The sequence below is a fragment of the Papaver somniferum genome, chromosome 10 (genome assembly GCF_003573695.1).
Source record: "Papaver somniferum cultivar HN1 chromosome 10, ASM357369v1, whole genome shotgun sequence".
NCBI lineage: Eukaryota > Viridiplantae > Streptophyta > Magnoliopsida > Ranunculales > Papaveraceae > Papaver > Papaver somniferum.
The window spans coordinates 52,692,243-52,714,716 of NC_039367.1; the positions used below are offsets into that span (position 1 = coordinate 52,692,243).

A 22,474-nucleotide genomic window follows, 5' to 3' on the forward strand; every position below is an offset into this window, starting at 1 on the left:
AGACAATATTGATTTGAATCATTAATAGTTGGAGATTGAATTGTAATTGGAGATGGAAAATTACCTTGAGATAGATTATCCTCAGGAATTTGATTCAAGTCAAAACCCATTTCACTCGGTAATTTTATCAAACACGTAAAGGGTGAATCCCCATTGACACACACTGAGAATAATAGTTGGAATTCATCAACACAGTTCACTCAGATTCAATACTTTAATATCAGCTGGAATTCATCCATCCATTTTCCGCAGACCATGTAAACAACATCAACCCCTGTCGCTAATTGTGCATACCCTACAAAGTTATATGAAAAAGAAACAATACACAAAGAGTAACCATAACTAGTCATCTGAAAACTCCAAATCTGATCAAGAATAATGCTCACAATGTTAAAGCTTTGGTGATAGTTTCACATTTCTCTTCCTGCTGATATAAATTTTATTTTCAATTTTTTTATTGAAAGACATGACATGAGAAAATAATGTAGAGTGCTACCTCTGGCAGAAAGTTACAGCTAAAAGAAAAACTACATAAAGATTGTAGCCCAGTTAAGAATTGAACTAGAGAAATTGATATGTAGTGGAGTTCCTGCCACTAGTGGCTGAGTGACATTTTGTTAATAGTACACCCAAAACTGGTTGCCAAAATGAAATCCTAATTGCTACTCTATGGTATGAACTCATTTGAGGTTACAGTGCTGTGAGTAGTTTACAGTGCTGTTAGAATCATGTGACACAGAGATCTTCGCGGTGTTTGGCAACTCTATGGTATGAACTCCCTTCATCTAAATCTGAGATTTCCTGTCTGATATCACCAAATCCCCAAATCCAAGACCCCCAAAATTGAACAACAAAAACTTCTGATAAAATTCTCTTTTCCTAATCTGAATTCATGAGAATTATGATCTGAATTCATGAAAGTAGAAATAGAAGAAAAATACTCCAACAAGAGAACATCAAAAACAGAGCCGAGAATCTGAAATTTCTACTGTAGATTCATTTGAATTTCAAGGAAATCTCGGAACAAGAATACAGTTTCATCGAATTTCAAAAATCATTCACCATGAAAAAACTTACTCCAATCAAAATCTCGCTCGATTTTCATCAACGCAAAACAATAAACTGAATTCAATTTTCGAACTAAGTACCGAACTCATCTTTAAAATTTAAAATTACCTGAAATGGAAGCAAGGTTTCTCCAAGCACCAACAGAAACTGAGCTTGCTAGGTTTTTGAAGGGAGAAAAATGAGAAACGAGATCAGTATCATTAAACTGATCTAAAACCAAACTCCAAATTGAAGGACCATCATGTTTCTCAAATTTATTCAAACCCTTAAACAATCTGACGACGCTTTCAACTTCTTCTTTAGTTAATCAATTTTTTTTTTATTTGAACAATCTGATTCATCTTGCTTCTTTAGGAAACATTGATATCCATCTTTAATTCGATTCAACAGATCCAGAAAACATTCATGGTGAATCTGAAAGAGTTGTTTTCTTATTCTCAATTTCAAAGAGAAATCCCTTTTGAATTTCGTTGTTTTGGAGAGACGAATTGATTAGATAAGGGTAAAAATGGAAAGAAACACAAAAAACGGCGGAATGAAAAAATTCTTAATCTCCCCGCTATCCCATACCAGCCTATAAAAAAGAAACGGAGGGAGTAAATGGAAAGGATATTAGCTGGACATTCTGGCCATCATCCTTTACACTTAAATGCGATAAAGAGGAGGAAGAGCCTTCTTAGCATATTTCTTTTCCAGAGTATGTGGCTACAACATCATGCTGTTCGTTATTTAGGTGTGACTGAGTTTTCCAAGCCTTCAATACGCTTCGACAAATAAGCTTAGCTCATCTAAAGGTAAATGACGAAATTCTTATTGATTATGATGCTATGTTTGACCTTAGAGCTACCTCTACTTTCAGGAACTCAAATCCTATTGATAATGGATTCATCTTGCGCCATATTACAAACTGTGTTACCAGTGTAGAGAATACCTCTCTCACCAACATACCTAGTCTACAAGAGGTCACAGAAGTGGTTTTGAACATAAATGCTAGTGGGGACCAGGTTCAGAGGGTTTCCGCGGTATTTTCTTCACTTCTTTCAGGATGTTAGAGAAATTGGACTAAGGATTAAAATGGCTCTTATTTGGATTAGTAGGAAACTCTTGGTTCAGATTGAAATTCTTCAGGGAGTGTACATGGAAAATATTACTAGGATTTTAAGCTCTCAGTGGTGTTAGAAGCTACAGAGGTTCCAACAAGAAGGAAGACATGTTTAAAATAGGAACTAGTATACCATATACTATCAATGTCAACATCAAGAATAAAGATTCAATGAGTATTAAAACTATATATCGAATATATCAACAATTACAGTCATATATACTCGTTTGCATATAAAATATGAAAACGATAGACCTACTTCCAATGTAGATAATAAGGATTTTCTTTACCAGTCTCTGCCGCATCCATTAATTGCCAGTATTTCAGCTGTACTTATTCATTTCTAGTGCACCATGTTTTCAGAAAAACATGTTGCATTGAAGTAACATCAGTAATAGAAGGCTCTGCCTGCAATATGAACAATATTCGATCCTTATGGTCAATAGATTTAAATCAATATAACCAAGAAAGCAATGCATGGCATATATATGGGCAGAAGGGTGTCATAAAATAGATTTCAGTTTTCCTATACTTATATACAGTATTGAGGAATGAGAGGCAGATAATATCACAACAATACAGAAATACACACGAATGACTCCGGTACTGACATGTTCAAAATTTGCCAGATTGCTTCTGCAGATTTTTGTGACTACCATTTTTCTAATAGCACAACCAAATGTAGATAAAACAACAAGGATGCTTACATATTAAGCTAGGGGCAGTCGTGTAAAGGGAAAGTGAAAACCAGCTCTTTACACATTTGCCCCTAGCTTAATAAGTAAGCATCCTTGGAGTGGCTGTCGTGTGTGAGAGACTGCGAGTCTGTTAGACTGCTAGACTGCTGCGAGACTGCACAAGCACTCACTTGTCCGAGGAGAGACCCTGGTAATCATTCAACACGCTTGGGATAATGATTAGGCGTTTAGTCCCTTTTGTGAGACTGTGAGACAGCTAGGCTGCCAAACTGCACAAGCACTCACTTATCCGAGGAGAGACTCTGGTAATCATTCAACAAGCTTGGGATAATGGTTAGATGTTTAGTCCCTTTTGATCGCAGATGTTTAAAGACGAACTGGTTGTGGGACAATGGACTGAAACGAAAGTTAAAGATTGACGGTAAAAAAAAACTATGCTGACCAAGTCATGAAAACAATTGTGGAAGCACTGCATTTAGAAAGGCTGCGAGACTGCGAGCCAGTTAGACTGCTAGTCTGTGAAACTGTGAGTTAGTTAATCTGCGAGTCTGTGAGACTTCGAGACAGTTAGACTGCTAGTCTGCCAAGCAGCCTCAACACAGCTTGGTTGCTAGACAGTTAGACTGTTAAACTGTGAACAACAAAATCCGCATCAACACTTGGCACGTAATTAGACCCGAAGCAAGCTATTACAACGGCACATGCGACAGTAACTCCAAGGATGCTTACATATTAAGCTAAGGGCAGTTGTATAGAGCTGTTTTTTTCACTTTCCCCTAATAAGGAAAAGATCAGTAGGTTAGAGAAGGGTGGCTGGATTAGCTGAAACTAGAAAAAAAAAACACACCCTCACTTCCCCCTAACGAAGCTTCATTACTGCACAATGGAGTTCCATCAACAATGTATTACAATCAATAATAAAACACTGAACTTCCATTACCCATGGATATAGGCACTTCGATGCCAAACCACATTAATTACTTGTGTTGATCTCTTATTTGGTTTCTTGCACTTACCCTTTATCTTACATTGTTGTTTTCTTTACATTTGAATCATTTGGTTGTGCTATCAGAAAAATGGTAGTCACACATTTACTCCATAAACTACCAATTGCTCTAGAAGCCTAAAGAGTATGACAAGAACAGCTATAAATATGGTACAGTACAGATGTGTAGGCCTAACAAGGAGTGTCATCCAACGCACATCTAAAATTCTTGTTTCACAGACGGGTGCATTACTTAACTATTGAAACCTGCATTTTCTAGGTAAATACAATAAAGGGTCTCACCTAATGTCGCACCATAACAATCCTACCATAGTAGGGAAGTACCGGCCCAGCTATTCCTCTATGGAACAGAATGATAATGTCCCATAATAATATTTCCATAGTTTGCCAGGAATACCTGTAAAAACATCCTATAGTCTAATCGTGGGGGTGTGGGGTTGTGGGGGTGGGGTGGAGTCCTCGAGGAAAAATAACAAAGTCAGAACCTTAGTGTCTCTGCTAACAAAGATGGTGTAGTTCTTAGCTTCACACATGGCATTCGGATGATGTAAATGTCTGCTTATTACTAATTACACATTCCCGGACTTCATCAACCGTTTAAGTAAGGCACTCAATAAATTGGTTTGAGACCAATATACAAGTGGATGAAGACACCATGAACCCTTATAACTTATCAGAAACAATGCCATTGTGGCTCACTAAGACCTACCACATAATGTTTTATTCTTGAACATAACATACTACAGTTTAACATTTTGGACCTAGTTCATGCAAGCACTAAATGACATAAGATTGTGAACATTTGAGCTCAAACTTGGGCTTTCCATACTCAGGAAAGCAAACATTCGAATGCAAACACAATCTTAACAGGAAAAACATATCTCCATATCCTAACTTCAACTACATAGTAGGAAAAATAATTAACCCTTTGAACCCAAAAATTAATCCCTCACAAGTCACAAGCAGAATTAGAACCAAACTTCATATTAAGATTTGAACTCAAATATTTTAATTACCTTTCCGATATCGAAGAATCGTCGTTTTCAACTCGTTTTCTCTTCCGCTTTTGAATCGTCCGTGAAAGAAATGAAGCGATTTCTAATTGAGTGTTAACCAGCATCTGAGTCAAATTAGCTTCTACTTCAATACTCCGTTTTTCAGATTCAATACGAGAAATTTCTCTAGCTTTAATCATCTCGATGTCAGCCAATTTCATCATCATCAATGAGCTAGATATCATTCTGAAGCTTGCAGACAGATCAGCTAATCTATTTGATTCATTAGTTGAATGGGTTTTGTCCGAGTCTTGACTCGTTAACAGAAATTGTCGTGCGCCACCATCCACAACAATGGTCGGAAGAGTATCTAGAGGGTGTGCACCGAGTAAAGATCCACCCTCAGAGGTGTAGCTTAGACGGTCTGTATAGCGAAGTGATTGATACGCCATTAACGATGTTCTCAATCAATGAAATTCTCTGTCCATTTCTACCTCTAAAGTCTAAACTGAGAGGCGTGGGGAAAAGTTTACTTTTCACTTTTTCAGTAGTGCAAATGCATTGTCCTGACATTAACTTCAGGGTCAAGAGTCAAGACTGAACTCATGGGCTAGCCTTATGAGTTCATTCGGAACCCACATTGGCACGATATCAAACGAGCGGTCAGGATCGTTTAACGGTAAAACCTCTATTCCAGATTATCATTGGAACCATATATAGAGTTATATACCTTTGTTTTAGGTTTTAAGCTCGGTGGAAACCAAATATTCTTCGTAGTAAAATGACTCGGGTGGAGAAATATTGGTGGTTGAAAAAACAAAAGGTTCATATTTGTCGAAATCTATTTTGATGGGATCAGAAACTCTAAAAAACAAGCTTAATTCAACTTTTAACCACAAGAGAGAAATTTCTCATCATATTATTAATGATTTTCTTATACAAAGATTTTACTGTATTTTATATAAAATGGTATTCCTTCCTTAAAAATTTAGTACCCTTATAAATCATGCACATTTAGAAACTTGATCCTAAATTTAATCGGGGTAGTTAAGTTAAAACAATTTAGGGTGATATGATAAGGAATAGCCTAGCTGTTAGGATAACGTTAGGACTACTCGCTACGACATAAATTTTATGCTAAACCAAAACAGAGAAAAAAATAAATTAAGTGATATTTGGTACTTAGATATTGTGGAAGATTAGTGTTTGATTTAACATTTATCCAACTTAGCAGTTAGAACTTAAAAATAAATTGATTTGCCTTAACTTTATTAAGGTCTGACTTCTGTTTACTAATTATTAAAAATATTAAAATATAATTACGTAACGCCATCTAAATGGTGAGTCACAAAAAAAATAAAATCAAATTATGTTTTTCCGTAAATTTTGAAGAACCCTAATTTCAAATATCAATATTCCATCTTCAAAATGAATCAGTTTGGTACCAAAATGTTTGCCACTCTACAAGTGAAAAGGACACCTTTCATTCAGGTCCAAACATCTTGATTTAATTATTATTTTATCATCATAAGAGATGGTATTTTCCATCGATCACTAACACTTGATTAATGTGCCATTTGTTTCAGAGAAACCTCAATTAACCATATCAAGAATCTTCATAGATTTCATGCAAAGAAAATGACTTCGGTATATGGCAGTCATTATTTATCTCAAAACGAGAAGCAATGGTATTGCCCAGATGAAAGTAAAGAAACATTAATACAAACTGATGGTGTAATCTCGACTTCCATTCATATCCAAAATCAACGACAATCACCTCAATTCTCGATCGAACGCATAATGAAAACAATCTCATAATCCTCAAATTGATTCAAAACCCTAGCTATTTGGCTCTTCTTGAAGAATTTCTTAACTTTGTAATCGTTGTTCAGTTTTTCTAGTTTCAATGTAAGATTTTCAATAATTTCTGTGAACACAGAAATAACGATGTTATCTTCATGTCCACAAACAATATTCGCATGACTGATTAAATCGACAAGATAGATAAAAAACATATAAAGCAACATAAGGTCGAAGCATGATGGACTCAGAGCCTTTGGGCCCGTCCTTGTCTAGCCATGCAAGTCTGATTATGATGAATTCACAATATATAGCAGATAAATACGATGCATAGTAAGTAAAATGATAGATCTAAAGTGCGGAATGTAAATGAGACGATGATTTACGTGGTTCAGCACTAAGGCCTACGTCCACGGGAGTTGGTGTTTCACTATACGTTATTGAGGATTACAAAGGTAGTCAAATGACTTTAAGTGAGGAACGAAGCTAGAAGGGAAATGAAACTCATACTTACTCTTACAATTTCTCTCTCCTGAACTATATCTCACTTTCCCTAAAATTGGTCGACCATTCTCTCTTAGTGGAGCTGGGTATTTATAGATCTTCTATGTGGGACCTCCTGGATGACAGTTGTGCCCTTATCATCTTGATCTCTGTGCCGATGCCGCTGACATCTTCGTTCTGTACCGATGACCCCAACGGTAATATGTTGTACCGATGGGTCGTCGCTTAATCCACCACTGGAGACTCGACACGTGCCCTCTGCATGTAGCATTTAAGACGGGTAGTTGGGCAGTCCGCACGCGTCAGACAGCTGTCTGATGCCCCTGTCACATCTATGTCAGTTAGATTAATATCCACCCTCGATTTCGAATCTATCTTGGGATGGATTAAAGTAGGTCTTTGGGTCTTCTAAGGTACTCCGCAGTAGCTCGTTCCTTAGGTGTCCCTCGTTTCATCATCGTCGGATTTGTAAGATGATAGATACGTGGCAGGAGATGATGACTCCATTCTTCTGGTGTCGCGACGTGGCATCATTGTCTTGATGCCCCTTTTGTTGATCTAATCCACGCGTCTGTTCCTTGACACGTGGTCGGTCACATATTATGTGTATACAATATTCCCCTTTTCTTTTTGGTTTGAAATTGGTCAAAGTATGAAGAAAACTGTCTTCACAGTCTTCTCAACTTATTGCATTAACTCCCCTGATTTTTTGGACATGTTTCCCACTTCTAGTAATAACTTCTTCTCAAATCATGGGACGGTTATGTTTATTCCTGTTATAAATACGCCATGAGTAGCTGGAGAAATAACTTTTATTCCCTTCCTCTGTCTTCTTCTTGCTATGTCTCTTTCATTCTCATTCTCTGAACATTTCTTCAATTTCTGCTCGATTTTTGTCTTTTGTTCTTAACTGCTGCTGCTGTTCATCTTTTTCTTCGGTTTCTAGTTAAGTCTTCTGTTATACTTTTACTGCAGTTGCTTGTTAGTCCCACAACTTTTCTCTGCCATTGATTATACTTTCCGCCATTGATCATCAGTAAGCAATTATTATGTTTCCCTTTGCTCAATGATCTTAGAGTTCGTGATAAAGTACAATCCAAACGACAGTATATATACCTGCCCCTGTTCTTTATCTCGAAATCTAGGGTTATTTATTCTTATGAAAGCATATTTGATATGAAGATGTTCTCGTGACAATTTTACCCTGAAGATTTCCTTGTTATAATGGATTGGGTTATGTTCGACTTTCGTTAATCCTGTATTTTGACATGTTTTATCTTTATGCCCCTTGTAGGTATGGCTGATCATTCTCGTGTTCCTTATAATACTCCGTCGTCGAGTCCTTACAGATCTCCTCCCTTTAGAAGCCCTGATATATCTCCACCGAAGGGGGTTCATCTAGGTCTTCCCAACCTGATCATCATACTCATAAGACTTCATCTTCATCGGGTCCTAGGGTTTCTTCTCAAAAGAAGAGAGATCCACCCAGAGGTTCTCGGTGCGCAGTTAATCGTCCTTCTCCTAATCCTTCTCCTCAGCGTTCGGAGCCCATAAATGTTCAACCTCTTCGTTCTATAGATCCTCCCATCTCAGCGTCTTCTCAAAAACCCAATGCTTCGCAAACCACAGTCTTGGTGAAGGATCCTACTTCAAAGAGGGTTGCATCAAAGGCAGATTTGTCAACAAACGCTGCAACTAAGAGAAAAGCTTCATAAATGAGTCCTCCGAAGAAGCTATCGTCGGGAAAGGCCATATCTCCCGATGCTACCCCAGTGATCCGAAGTGTCTTGGTTTTGAAGAAGAAGAAGAAGAAGAAGGTGACCTACAATCATATCGATCTTGAAGTTTTCAAGGCGAAGCATGGTCTAGAAGCTTTTGATGTCAAATTTTACGATCAAGGAGACTATCTGACTTATGACATGATCGTGAACTATAAGTACGACGCCTTCCACTTGCTGACGACCATCGGGGCTTTCGAAGCTGGCCTTATGTTGCCTTTGTATAAGTCTGGTGACTCCTTCTACTACGATGCTTTGGCGAACCGTGAGGGTTCTACTTCTCATACTCACCAACGCTCTGTGGTTCAGCTGAGTGGAAACTATCTTCGGACTCTGAAGGAGTGTTATCTTCGGAGCAAGGGTGAGACGATGATGACATGCTATACTCCTGATCCTACGGAGAAAGACTGGTACACCCCTGAGAATTTCAACGCTTCTTTTGGGGATTACGTCAATGGTAGGAATCGAAAGCCATGCGTTAGAGCATAGCTCGGTCGACCTCGCATGCGTTGCTATCTCAAGCATGTTTGTCAATGTTAGTGATCAAAACTATAATTCTTGATTTCTAGCCTACATAGCTAAGTCTCAGACTAGGATAGAAAAGTGTCTTTGAGCTCAAGGGCTTCATGGCGATTCATCATACAACGACGAAGATCTACTCAAGGAACCGTGGAACTTCATTAACAAAAAGATATGTGGAGACTTGAACTTATCTATCACTCAAAAGTCTATCTCTTCTATCTCCTACTTCTTATGAGACAAAAGTCGTATGCTATATAGACTGGATCATACACATTTGATATTTCGAGCCGAGTATATCTCGCATATCTATATCTCGAAATCATGTGTTGGTAAAGCGTTTCGCTTTAATCAAGTTTATCTTCACCTAGTGACGAAAGTCATGAAAAGTTTCAATTACTTTGAGAATTGCTCTGACGCGAAACGGTCTGTGAATAACGGCTATATAACGTCCTCTGAAAATGTCACAATGATTGGAATGAGAGTTTTAGATTACATAACCATGTATTCCTTAATCCGAAGTTTTTGAACTTTGTTGATTGAGAGAAACCAGGGGAATTGGCTTTGCCAAGTCCGCGAACTGACGGAAGTTCTTGTACCAAGAATTTCTGCTGAGATTTTCCAAAAAACTCGTTTGCGTGTAAGTCCGCGAACCTAGTCCGCGAACTGGCGAAAGTCTCTTTGCCGAGATTTTCTGCTGAGTTTGGAAAACTCCACCGGTTGTCTTAAGTCCGCGAACTTGTTTGTGAGCTTAAGAGGTTATGATCTAAGGATGTGCTCTGAACATGAAACTTAAATTACTAAGGAATGCTTTATTCAAACCGTGGATATAAGTTCATGAGCCAATTCAATCGAATCGAATCATCTTTGTTTCAATTGTGTCTTGTGTAGTTACATAAGATCTCATAGCAATTGAACAACTCTTTAACTAGTTCATTTGAGTCAATTGAACTAGTTAAGGTGAAGAAGAACAAGGTTGATATGAAATGCTCATATGGTTAACCTTTTGGGTTACTATGTTGAACCAACATACACGTATACGTTTGGGAATGGTTTTCACAAACCCAGTAAACGCCTACCCAAGTGTGTGTGACAAGCTAAGTTTTCGATCTAACAGTTGAGAAATATTAGCTTGAATCTAAATAAGGTTTTCATCTAACGGTGAATATGGATTGCTTTGTAACTAAGGAAAAGCCCTGATTTGAAGGCTATATAAAGGAGACATCTAGCATTGTGCAAAACTAATCTCCACACGTCTGTGTGATACGAGTGCGCTCAGTAGAGTCGATTCTCTTTTAACCTTTGGTTTTCTTCTCTTAAACCAGGTTAACGAGTGAAAGACTTCATTGGGATTGTGAAGCCATACCGATACTACTTTTATCGTAGTTTTGTGATCTGATCTTGTATCTTCTATCGTACGAGTATAATCTTTGATTGGCTTGAGATCGTGAGAGTTCTCCGATAGGCAAGATAAAGAAGTCACAAACATCTTCGTCTCACTGTTTGTGATTCCTCGACAAACCGCTTGTGTAGTCAGGAAGGATTGTAAAGAGGTGATTTATTAATCTAGGGTGTTCTTCGGGAATATAAGACCGGATTATCAATTGGTTCCTGTTCACCTTGATTTCATATCTTAAGACGGAACAAAACCTAGCGTTTATCTGTGGGAGACAGATTTATCCTTTGATAGACTTTTGTGTGTGAGACAAATTTGTTTATTATCAAGTCTGCGATTTTGGGTTGCAGCAACTCTTGGTTGTGGGTGAGATCAGCTAAGGGAATCAAGTGCGCAGTATCCTGCTGGGATCAGAGGCGTAGGAGTACAACTGTACCTTGGATCGGTGGGAGACTGATTGGGGTTCAACTATAGTCAAGTCCGAAGTTAGCTTGGAGTAGGCTAGTGTCTATAGCGGCTTAATACAGTATGTATTCAATCTGGACTAGGTCCCGGGGTTTTTCTGCATTTGCAGTTTCCTCGTTAACAATTTTTTTGGTATCTGTGTTATTTCTTTTCCGCATTATATTTTATATAATTGAAATAATACAGGTTGTGCGTTCGTGATCATCAATTGGAAATCCAACCTTTGGTTTTTGATTGATATTGATTGATCCTTGGACATTGGTCTTTGGTACCGTCCAAGTTATTCCTTGTATTTGATAAAGACTCGCTATTGATTTTAGCTTGAGTAAAAATCAAATCAAGAGAGAGATATTAACTCCTTGAGATACTTTTATCTAGATTGAGTCTGACTGTCTAGTTGATTCTCTAGCAAAGTATTTCGGAGTTAGTCCATACAGATTGCTAAGCGAAATATTGGGTGGTGTTGTTAGACCCCCGCCTTTTCAATTGGTATCAGAGCAGGCAAACACGTTTAAGACCTAACAAGTCCGTGTTTGTAGCGATCTGGGTCTATGGACAGAGGTGCTATCTCTATTAACGTACCACCAGTCTTCGATGGCTCCAATTACTTATGGTGGAAAATTTTTATGCGAGCTTTTCTTCAATCGCGTGATTTTCAATCATGGGTATATGTGGTTAATGTCTATGATGCTCCCGTTGTGGCAGTCGCTGATGTAAACGTTCCCAAACCTATTGGTGAATACACCGCTGTTGAGATAACTGCTGCAAAGCAAAATTCCGACGGTTTGAATACTATCATACATGCCATTACCCCAAATCTTCAGCATCATGTGACAAACTGCACTAGATCTAAAGATGCTTGGGATATCTTAGAAACCATATTTGAAGGCAACTCCAGTGAAAAGGATGCTAGGATTCAAAACCTTAATTCCGAATGGGATAACCTTCGTATGGCAGATGAAGAAACATTTGATGAGTTTAATCACAAAGTGTCTGAAATTGTTAATGCATCTTTTGTATTGGGTAAGACTATTCCTGAAAAGAACATTGTGATGAAAATTCTCAGATCGCTGCCATCTAGATACGAGTCTAAGAAGCATTCCATAGTTGAGGGGAATAACCTCGATAATCTTTCCAGAAACACTTTGGTTGGAAAGCTTAAGATCTTTGACCATGAGCATACATCCAAAGTCGGTAAGGATGTTTCCTTTAAAGCACAAAAGAACACTAAATTATTGGTCAAAGGTAAGAGTGTTCATGTATCTAAGGATGATCAGTCTGAGGATGATTTTTCAGATGAAGATCTTGACAAATCAGTCTCCTTGATCACAAGACAGTTTAGGGATCTTCTGTTGAAGAGAAGTAAACGGTTTTCAAGAGACAAACCTAAGTCATCAGACAAACCTCACGGTCGCGTACCTCCTAAAAACAGGGATGCTGACGAGGCTGATGACAAGGACATGCCTCAGTGCTTTAGGTGTAAGGGTTTTGGCCATTTTGCTAATGAATGCCCAAATCGTAGAAAATACACTGGGAACAAAGGTCTAGCTGTAACACTTGATGAAATGTCTGAAACCTATGATTCCGATGAAGATAGGAAATCAAGTGTAGGGCTTCTTTGTGAAAACATTGATTTTGATACTTGTAGAAATACATATATCAACCTCAATGGGTCGGAGAAGAGGGAAACCCAATCAAGCTGGAAGATTCTTTGAATCCGATAACTGGAAACCCTGTCAGTGATGTTTCAGGATCAACTGTATGGCTGTCTGCTTGCACATCTCAGATGCCTGAATACTATCCAAGTTTGACGTACTCGTTTTGTTCGATGAAGGGACATGAACTATCAAGGTGTTACAAATACAAGCACCAAATAAGGCACGCCAGCAAACTTCAACGAAGAGCAGATCGATTAGCAAGGAAGCTGAAACTTGCTCAGAAGACCGCCGAGATATGTAGGATCTTATCTTCGTCTAAGAAGTTGGTTTCCAAGGATAGAATAAGACCATTTGAAAAGAAAATATGGTCAAATCGTTTTGATAGACAAAGATCAGAGGATTCCTCCCATGAGGAAAAAGATGGACAAATCGTTGTTCATCGCAACACAACTTGATTGTGTTGTTGGGAAAATCTTGTCTCATGTGCCTGTTCGAAAAGAGACAAGATTGAGTGCTGATCCAGGCTTCAGAAGAGTTTTTCCTTCTTTTTAGTTTTGTTATTTTTTTCTATCAAATAAAAGAAAGGGTTATTATCGACAATTCTACTCTTTATAGGGTTTCAGAGTTGGGCGTATACGAACCTGTCAATAGGTTTCGAACCCTACATTCCTTTTTCCTCTTGACATCCTATATAAGACTGCTTGTTGAGTTAAGTGATTCAATCACACAAATCCAGTTGTTTATAACTGTTCTCAAAGCACTATGTCGTCAGATGGAAAGGATGTCAACATGATTGTTAAGTCTTCAATCAAGGAAAAAGAAAAATCTCATGTTTCTAAGTCCCTGAAAAGAAAAAAAGGAATACAAGAAAACCCAGGGTTGTTCCTTCTAACTCTCAGATGTTTTCCGATGTTCTTGATGAGTTAAAGGAAATAAGAAGGGAGATTTATGAAATAAAGACGTTCGTGTCTAAATCTTTGGAAATTCAGAGGACCCTAATTCGACCTCTTCAGCCAAGACAGTTCGTGGGTATTGACACTTATCTCCGTGAACCTTATGTCCCGATGGTTTTCGATAACAAGGAGTTCGGGAATGATAAAGAATTTCTCAAAGGAATTGTTGCCTAGTATATCTTCTTTTTGGTTTAGTTGGAAGAATAACTAGTGCTTTGAATAGCGATGATTGTGACTACACATAGCTATTTTTGTTTTCATCTTCTTATGTTATTTTTTAGGTTTATTAGTTTTTAAATTCTAAAAATATTTGGAGGATGATGTTATTGCAGTATTAATCTTTATGATTTTGTGATATTGCAATTTGATTATGGGATATGTATTGTTTACGTCTGTGAACTTGAAGGTCCCATATGCTATCAAAAGTAAAGTCGTTCATGAATTGGTATTCGTATTAATGAAAGGCCGAATGGACTTTTGACAATTACAAAAGGTATGCCTATGCAGTCATGTATTTGATGGAAAATAGGATAAAATCTTTTGTGTGACAAGGATAAAGTCTATTATGTCATTATGCATATAGTGATGGAAAGATAGAATAGATCCTTGTATGTATCCACGGTATTGATCTTCATTGACCCATTTTGTTATGTTTTACCGTGAAGGCTCCATTGTGTGTCTTATGTTGAGCACGATACAACTAAGTCGATTTTTCTTATTGGCTTTGTTGGTTGTTCCATAAGATGTTATATGTTGAGCATTATGAACTAAATTAATCATCTTGGTTGGTTATTTAGTTATTTGCTCCGAAAGTCTTCTTTTGTCGAGCAAATCCTTTGACAATTAAATTGATTACTTTTGTGATTAGTTTGGTTTTTTGTTTTCCAATTAGATTAATTATAAGTTCTCTTGTAATTAGTCTAGTTGAGTTTTCATATATTCCACAAGTTCTTGTGTTGAGTATATGAACGGCTATACTAATCATGTTCTATTGGTTGATGTAGTCGTATATTCCGTAAGGTTTTCCTTATGTTGAGTATGTGAACGATTAAGTTAGTCGTCTCCATGATTATCTTAGTCGTAGCTCCGTAGTTTACTTATGTTGAGCACCTCAATTAAATTGATCACTTTTGTGGTTTGATTTAGTTGCGTATTCCAATTAAATTAATCATGGGTTTCTTGTGATTAATTTGGTTGAGTTTTGGATATAGAAAATCATTTTATGGTTTTTGGTGTCCAATTAAAAACCTTCTTTTTTTCGAAATTAAGGTCGCTCTTGTTGTTCTTTCGGGAATGACATCAAATGGGGGAGAGTTCTTTTGAACTTGTGCTTAATGGTAATATCTTGCGGGGTGTGCGGCTGTGGAATTTTATAGGGGTTATCTTGTATCTTAAAACTCCTTGATGAATGCATTTAGCTTCGGCTTTATGATTGCATCTAAATTAAGTTGGTATGTATTTTTCTTTTAGTCTATGAAATGTCTCTTGTGGAAATTTCATTATGATCCCGTTCTTGTACCTTTGCCAATTTTATTGACAAAAAGGGGGAGAAATATTGTAGTTCACACTACAAATACATATGGTTTTTGGATCATTGTGTAAGGGGGTGGTTTCCATGATCGAGATGGAGTATTGACTAAGGGGGAGTGATACATATCACCATAGTATTATTGTTAAAGTCGTGATGCAATTGGACTTTGATGTTACATAATATACTATGACTGTATAATAATGATCGAGAATCTCGATTTCTCTCATTGTTATAGCTACGGATCTTCAACAACGGTGATGCTAAACTTACAACCTTTGGGATCATTGGAGTACTTGGAAGGACGAAGATTTCAGGAACGTTGAAGATTAGACTATGGAATAGGAGCCACTAAAGTTTATCTTTTTTGTATTCCATATGTATTAATAGTTTTGTCACTAAAATTGACAAAGGGGGAGATTGTTAGAGCATAGCTCGGTCGACCTCGCATGCGTTGCTATCTCAAGCATGTTTGTCAATGTTAGTGATCAAAACTATGAGTCTTGATTTCTAGCCTACATAGCTAAGTCTCGGACTAGGATAGAAAAGTGTAGTTGAGCTCAAGGACTTCATGGCGATTCATACAACGACGAAGATCTACTCAAGGAACCGTGGAACTTCATCAACAAAAAGGTATGTGGAGACTTGAACTTATCTATCACTCAAAAGTCTATCTCTTCTATCTCCTACTTCTTATGAGACAAAAGTCGTATGCTATATAGACTGGATCATACACATTTGATATTTCGAGCCGAGTATATCTCGCCTTATCTACGAAATCATGTGTTGGTAAAGCGTTTCGCTTTGATCAAGTTTATCTTCACCTAGTGACGAAAGTCATGAAAAGTTTCAATTACTTTGAGAATTGCTCTGACGTGAAACGGTCTGTGAATAACGGCTATATAACGTCCTCTGAGAATGTCTCAATGATTGGAATGAGAGTTTAGATTACATAACCATGTATTCCTTAATCCGAAGTTTTCGAACTTTGTTGATTGAGAGAAACCGGAGGAATTGGCTTTGCCAAGTCCGCAACCCAGTCCGCGAACTGTCCGCGAACTGACGAAGTTCTTGTACCGAGAATTTCTGCTGGGATTTTCCAAAAACTCGTTTGCGTGTAAGTCCGCGAACCTAGTCCGCGAACTGGCGAAGTCTCTTTGCCGAGATTTTCTGCTGAGTTTGGAAAACTCCACCGGTTGTCTTAAGTCCGCGAACTTGTTTGTGAGCTTAAGAGGTTATGATCTAAAGATGTGCTCTGAACATGAAACTTAAATTACTAAGGAATGCTTTATGCAAACCGTGGCTATAAAGTTCATGAGCCGATTCAATCGAATCGAATCATCTTTGTTTCAATTGTGTCTTGTGTAGTTACATAAGATCTCATAGCAATTGAACAACTCTTAACTAGTTCATTTGAGTCAATTGAACTAGTTATGGTGAAGAAGAACAGGTTAATATGAAATGCTCATATGGTTAACCTTTTGGGTTACTATGTTGAACCAACATACACGTACACGTTTGGGCATGGTTTTCACAAACCCAGTAAACGTCTACCCAAGTGTGTGTGACAAGCTAAGTTTTCGATCTAACGGTTGAGAAATATTAGCTTGAATCTAAATCAGGTTTTCATCTAACGGTGAATATGGATTGCTTTGTAACTAAGGAAAACCCTGATTTGAAGGCTATATAAAGGAGACATCTAGCATTGTGCAAAACTAATCCCCACACGTCTGTGTGATACTAGTGCGCTCGCTAGAGTCGATTCTCCTTTAACCTTTGGTTTTCTTCTCTAAAACCAGGTTAACGACTTAAAGACTTCATTGGGATTGTGAAGCCAGACCGATACTACTTTTATCGTAGTTGTGTGATCTGATCTTGCATCTTCTATCGTACGAGTACAATCTTTGATTGGCTTGAGATCGTGAGAGTTCTCCGATAGATAAAGAAGTCACAAACATCTTCGTCTCACTGTTTGTGATTCCTCGACGCCTGTGTAGTCAAAATTGTTGAGAGGTGATTGATTAATCTAGGTGTTCTTCGGGAATATAAGACCGGATTATCAATTGGTTCCTGTTCACCTTGATTTCATATCTTAAGACGGAACAAAACCTAGGGTTTTTCTGTGGGAGACAGATTTATCCTTTGATAGACTTTTGTGTGAGACAGATTTGTTTATTATCAAGTCTGCGATTTTGGGTTGCACAACTCTTGGTTGTGGGTGAGATCAGCTAAGGGAATCAAGTGCGCAGTATCCTGCTGGGATCAGAGGCGTAGGAGTACAACTGTACCTTGATTGGGAGACTGATTGGGGTTCAACTATAGTCCAGTCCGAAGTTAGCTTGGAGTAGGCTAGTGTCTGTGCGGCTTAATACAGTGTGTATTCAATCTGGACTAGGTCCCGGGGTTTTTGCATTTGCGGTTTCCTCGTTAACAAAATTCTGGTGTCTGTGTTATTTCTTTTCCGCATTATATTTTATATAATTGAAATAGTACAGATTGTGCGTTCGTGATCATCAATTGGAAATCCAACATTTGGTTGTTGATTGATATTGATTGATCCTTAGACATTGGTCATTGGTACCGTCCCAGTTATTCCTTGAATTTGATAAAGACTCGCTATTGATTTTAGCTTGAGTAAAAGTCAAATCAAGAGAGAGATATTAACTCCTTGAGATACTTTTATCTAGATTGAGTCTGACTGTCTAGTTGATTCTCTAGCAAAGTATTTCGGAGTTAGTCTATACAGATTGTTAAGCGAAATATTGGGTGGTGTTGTTAGACCCCCGCTTTTTCACCATGGAGTGTTGGTCTTCGTACAATGGCGGCTTCCCAGGGTGAGGTTCGTCTTTTGAGTGAAGTAAGTGACTCGAACAACACGAAGGTACGCTACTTGGAGAAGAACCTCACGACAGAGATCATCATGCCAACCACAAAGACCGAAGCATGGGAGAAGAACCTCACGACGGACATGATGCTGGAAAGGCTTGATGATCTAGAAGAAAGGAGGGAGACAACGCTACAAAGGATGGAAAACTATCAACGAAAATTAGCGAGAGAATACGATAAAAAATTTAAGCTTAGAAATTGTGTAGAAGGACAATATGTGCTGAGAACAATACCCCAATAACAACGAGAGAAAAAATGGGGTAAATTAGCACAACATGGGGAGGACCATTTGTAATACATGATATTACGGGGAACGGATCATACTATCTGCGTAACCTCAAAGGAGAAGTCCTCAGGCACCCTTGGAATGCGAAATACCTCAAGCCATACTATCCTTAAAGCAATGCAGTTCTGCACCTGCATGAAGAATACCAGAAGAAGAAGAAGATGGCACAACCGCTTGACAATGTTTCTATCTCTGGTCGAGGAGTAGCAGACCTCATCGTATCAATCAAACAAATCTTTGACCAGAACTCTATTGGGGGAAGTAATTACATACAATCTCTCAGGACTCCCCTATCAGCGTCTATAAGTGTGGGACAATGGGGAAGGATTCCAGTAGAAAGAGATACCCAACCAATTAATAAAGCAGCGGTTCAGCGGAATGGATTCATGTAAATATTTCAATAACACATCACATATCCGAGAATGCTGCACCAACCCCCACCATTCGGTAATCCTCTGGCCCAGGTTTAGCCAGCAGGGTGACAGGTCCAAAGTCAGTAACGAAGGTACCTCCCATCGTTATTGCTATAAAACACTTTTCATTACTTTACTTACTCATTTCTCAATGTCTAGATTTTCTCATTATATAAAAAAGTTATATGAACTAACAATGCAGACAAATCAGAATTGTACATACCAAAAACAAACGATGATCCATTCCACGAATGTTGATAACAAGATTGGGGAGTTAAACAAAAAATGCAGAAGATACACAAAAGATGACCCGAAGCCAAGTAGTCAACAAAGATCACCTTCTAAGACGAACATAGAAGACCTACTTCCCTTGGGAAGACTCGGTATGACCAGCTGGGTTCTTCTTCTGTGACGAAGGAACACTTCCTCCCGAAGAATGATCGGAAGTGTAGGTCAAAGGCTCGGGCATAGGATGGTGGGGATACTTCTTAACAATGCCATGATATTTTAGAACGCTCTGCTCGATATTGGTTAAGGTTTTGTTGACCTCCTCAGCAAGCTGGAAATGAGCCTTGTGCGCAATAACAGTGGCTTTGAATTCAGACTGCGACAACGAAGATTTCAATCAGGCTACTTCCTTGGCTGCCTCCTTCGCTGCTTCGTCCCGAGATCCTTCCAACCCTTCATAGTACTTGGCCTGACCCTGCTGATGCACTAAGGAAGATTGAGTCTCTTTAAGATTTTAATTTGCAAGGCTAAGTTGTCCCTCGAGCTCTGGAAACAAAATGGTTAAAAGAAAAGGATTACGAAGCCATCCACGACCAAACAAACATATACCTTCGACATTAGCCGAATCTATCTCAAGCTTATTTACTACAATGTCCCGGGCTTCGTCAAGAAAATCATACTCGTCGGAAATTTTCTTATAATCCATTTGAAGATTTTTGAGGGTAAACTGATACTCATCCAACTCTACATGCTTCATAGAGTCCAAGTGATGAAGACAGTTAACTTCAGTAGTCATCTCCTCAATCCCTTTAGTTAATCTATACATGTTAACTTCTAGATCTTTCTCTGACTCCACCAAACGAGCAACATCAGCTCGAGAAGCGATCAAGGCCTTACTAAGAGCACGTGCCTCTGCTCTGGCGTCATCTCTCTCTCCGAATGTGCTGCTGCATATGATCCCGAACGTCGGGGTCATGAGACGAGCGCGCTTGGCAAATCCCTAATTCAAGATCTTCCACTCTAGATACCAACCGAGAAGCCTCATCCCGAGCATCATGGAGAGAATCACGGGTCCATTCCAAGGTACCTTTAAATTGGGAACGGGCGGCTAATAGGATATTTCGCATTTCAAATAAAAGATCCTCTTGCATTTTGTGTTCCGCTAGCAACTTATTATGCTGAGCGGCACGACCATTCCACTTATCAGCCTCTCTTATGATCTTTGCAACTAACTCTTTAATACGGGAAGACTGGCGAGTTCTCTCACTACGAAGCCACGTCAATTCTCTGGCATCTCCCGCTGAAGACAGGGCCGTCCATCTCAGAACAAACAACAAGAAAAAACGAAGATAGGGAAAAAGCGAAGAGACAAACCTTTTGACGAAGCACCAGCGGACGACTCTTCTGTCCGAGCTTTTTCCAACTCAGCCTTAAGAGAAGAAACTTCTTGACGAAGCTACGCTTCGGCAGCCCCAAGTTGCTGCTTCCCCTTCAACTTCTCCTTCAGCTCCATTATCTCCTTGTCCTTAGCAGTAAGAAGTTCTTCAGCGGAATTCAACTTTTCTTCCCTGTGATGTAACTTTGCCTCCAGCTTAAGAGCCTTCGCCTTGAAGAACTGGTACAAGGTATGGTTGTAGTGCTCGCTCCAGCTGCATAAGGAATGACCACATGAAAATCAATAACGAAAAGACATTGGACCTCCCAACTTAGTATCTATAATCGCCTACCTCGAGAACACGCTGCTGAGGATATATAACCATACTGATACCCATCATCTATGGCCATCATATGAGCAATAGAAGAAGGTGGATCTACCAGGAGACTAGAGGAAGTATCTCCCAAATCTTTTTCCCAGGCTTCGGCAACGTCATCATGAGATGCCAGCTGCATTCTCTGACGAGTGAAGGCATTGGAATCTTTCTCACCAGGCACTATGAGGTAAGGATTGGGCACGCACATCAGGCCATTCTTCATCAACCATTTGAAGGTGGCATCATCTCCGTCGTACATCACGCTCTTTTCAAAGCTATCAGGAGATACACCAACATGATTTTTCCTGGTTTCAACCTCCTTAGAAGCAAGAGCTTCGGCATCCCCACCTTTGGAGCTATATTTTTACTAAACTACCTTCTCACCCTCACCCTCTGCAAGAACGTCCCAGTCATCATTCGGTGAAACCAGAGAAAAATCCGACGCTATCCCCATGGAAGCGTTCATATCTATCGGACCCCCAGTAGAATAAATCGTACCAAAGGAGAACTCTTGGTTGGGGATCGTCTCTTGAAGGTCAGCATCCTCGTTCCCTTGAACATGTGTGGGCTCGATTGGAGGATCCTTAACTTTATCCTGAGAGATGAAGTTCTCGCTGCCACTCTTATCACCACCATCTTTGTCATCCTCACGACCATGTGGAGAAGTATCAGTCCGCTCCTCATCATCGGTAACTTCCTCTTCAGAATTCCCATCTTCGTTCACCGGGCTGTTGACCTCAGGAATCTCCATTTCCTCTAAACCAGTAGTAGAAGACTGAACAGAACCCAGCTTTTTCTTCCTAGCCTGCAACAACCACGTAATTAATGTCTAATTCCAGGGGTAAACATACGAACGCTGCGCACTATCATATGGAATTATACCTTAACAGCGGCGGCATCCTTCAGAGGAAGAATAGCATCAGAACTCTCATCCTCGTCAACATCAGCAACATCGACAGTATAGTCGAAATTCATACCAGCAAAATTCAATTTCTAGGGGCAGAAGTCACCATAGCGGGATGGAGCACCATCACGAGGCTGACTACCAGCAATAAGGCGCCATCCATGAGGACCGGGTACCCAACCATGAGCCCAGGGTCCTATGACCTCGATGGGGGTGGCATGCCACTCATAATCATGGTTGCGTTTGAGACACTCATCCTTCGGAAAAAGACGAGGATTTACAGATTTTTCAGTACCAGGGAACCTAAGCTTCGAGTCACTTACTTCACTCAGAAGACGAACCTCACCCTAGGAAACCGCCATTGTACGAAGACCAACACTCCATGGATTTCGATTCCTACCATTGACGTAATCCCCAAAAGAAGCGTTGAAATTCTCAGGGGTACGTCTACCAGTATTTCTCCGTGGGATCAGGAGTATAGCATGTCATCATCGTCTCACCCTTGCTCCGAAGATAACACTCCTTCAGAGTCCGAA

General features: G+C 39.1%; 1 protein-coding gene across 1 annotated transcript; it reads right to left on the reverse strand.

Moving 5' to 3' along the window:
• Positions 1–2,279: 2,279 nt before the first annotated feature.
• LOC113318912 lies at positions 2,280–5,417 on the reverse strand. The gene is made up of 2 exons (XM_026567192.1): positions 4,891–5,417; positions 2,280–2,578 (listed from the first exon to the last, which is right to left on the reverse strand). Exons 1-2 carry the CDS (start codon positions 5,319–5,321, stop codon positions 2,530–2,532), a joined length of 480 nt encoding a protein of 159 aa, XP_026422977.1. The 5' UTR covers positions 5,322–5,417; the 3' UTR covers positions 2,280–2,529.
• Positions 5,418–22,474: the final 17,057 nt, after the last annotated feature.

What these genes read in the sequence shown, in the direction of transcription:
- LOC113318912 (XM_026567192.1), bottom strand. Translation starts at nt 5,321, where the DNA reads ATGGCGTATCAATCACTTCGCTATACAGACCGTCTAAGCTACACCTCT. An exon ending in GATTCTTCGATATCGGAAAG is followed by an intron (nt 2,579 to 4,890) that starts GTAATTAAAATA and finishes TTCATATTGCAG; the next exon opens with GCAGAGCCTTCTATTACTGA.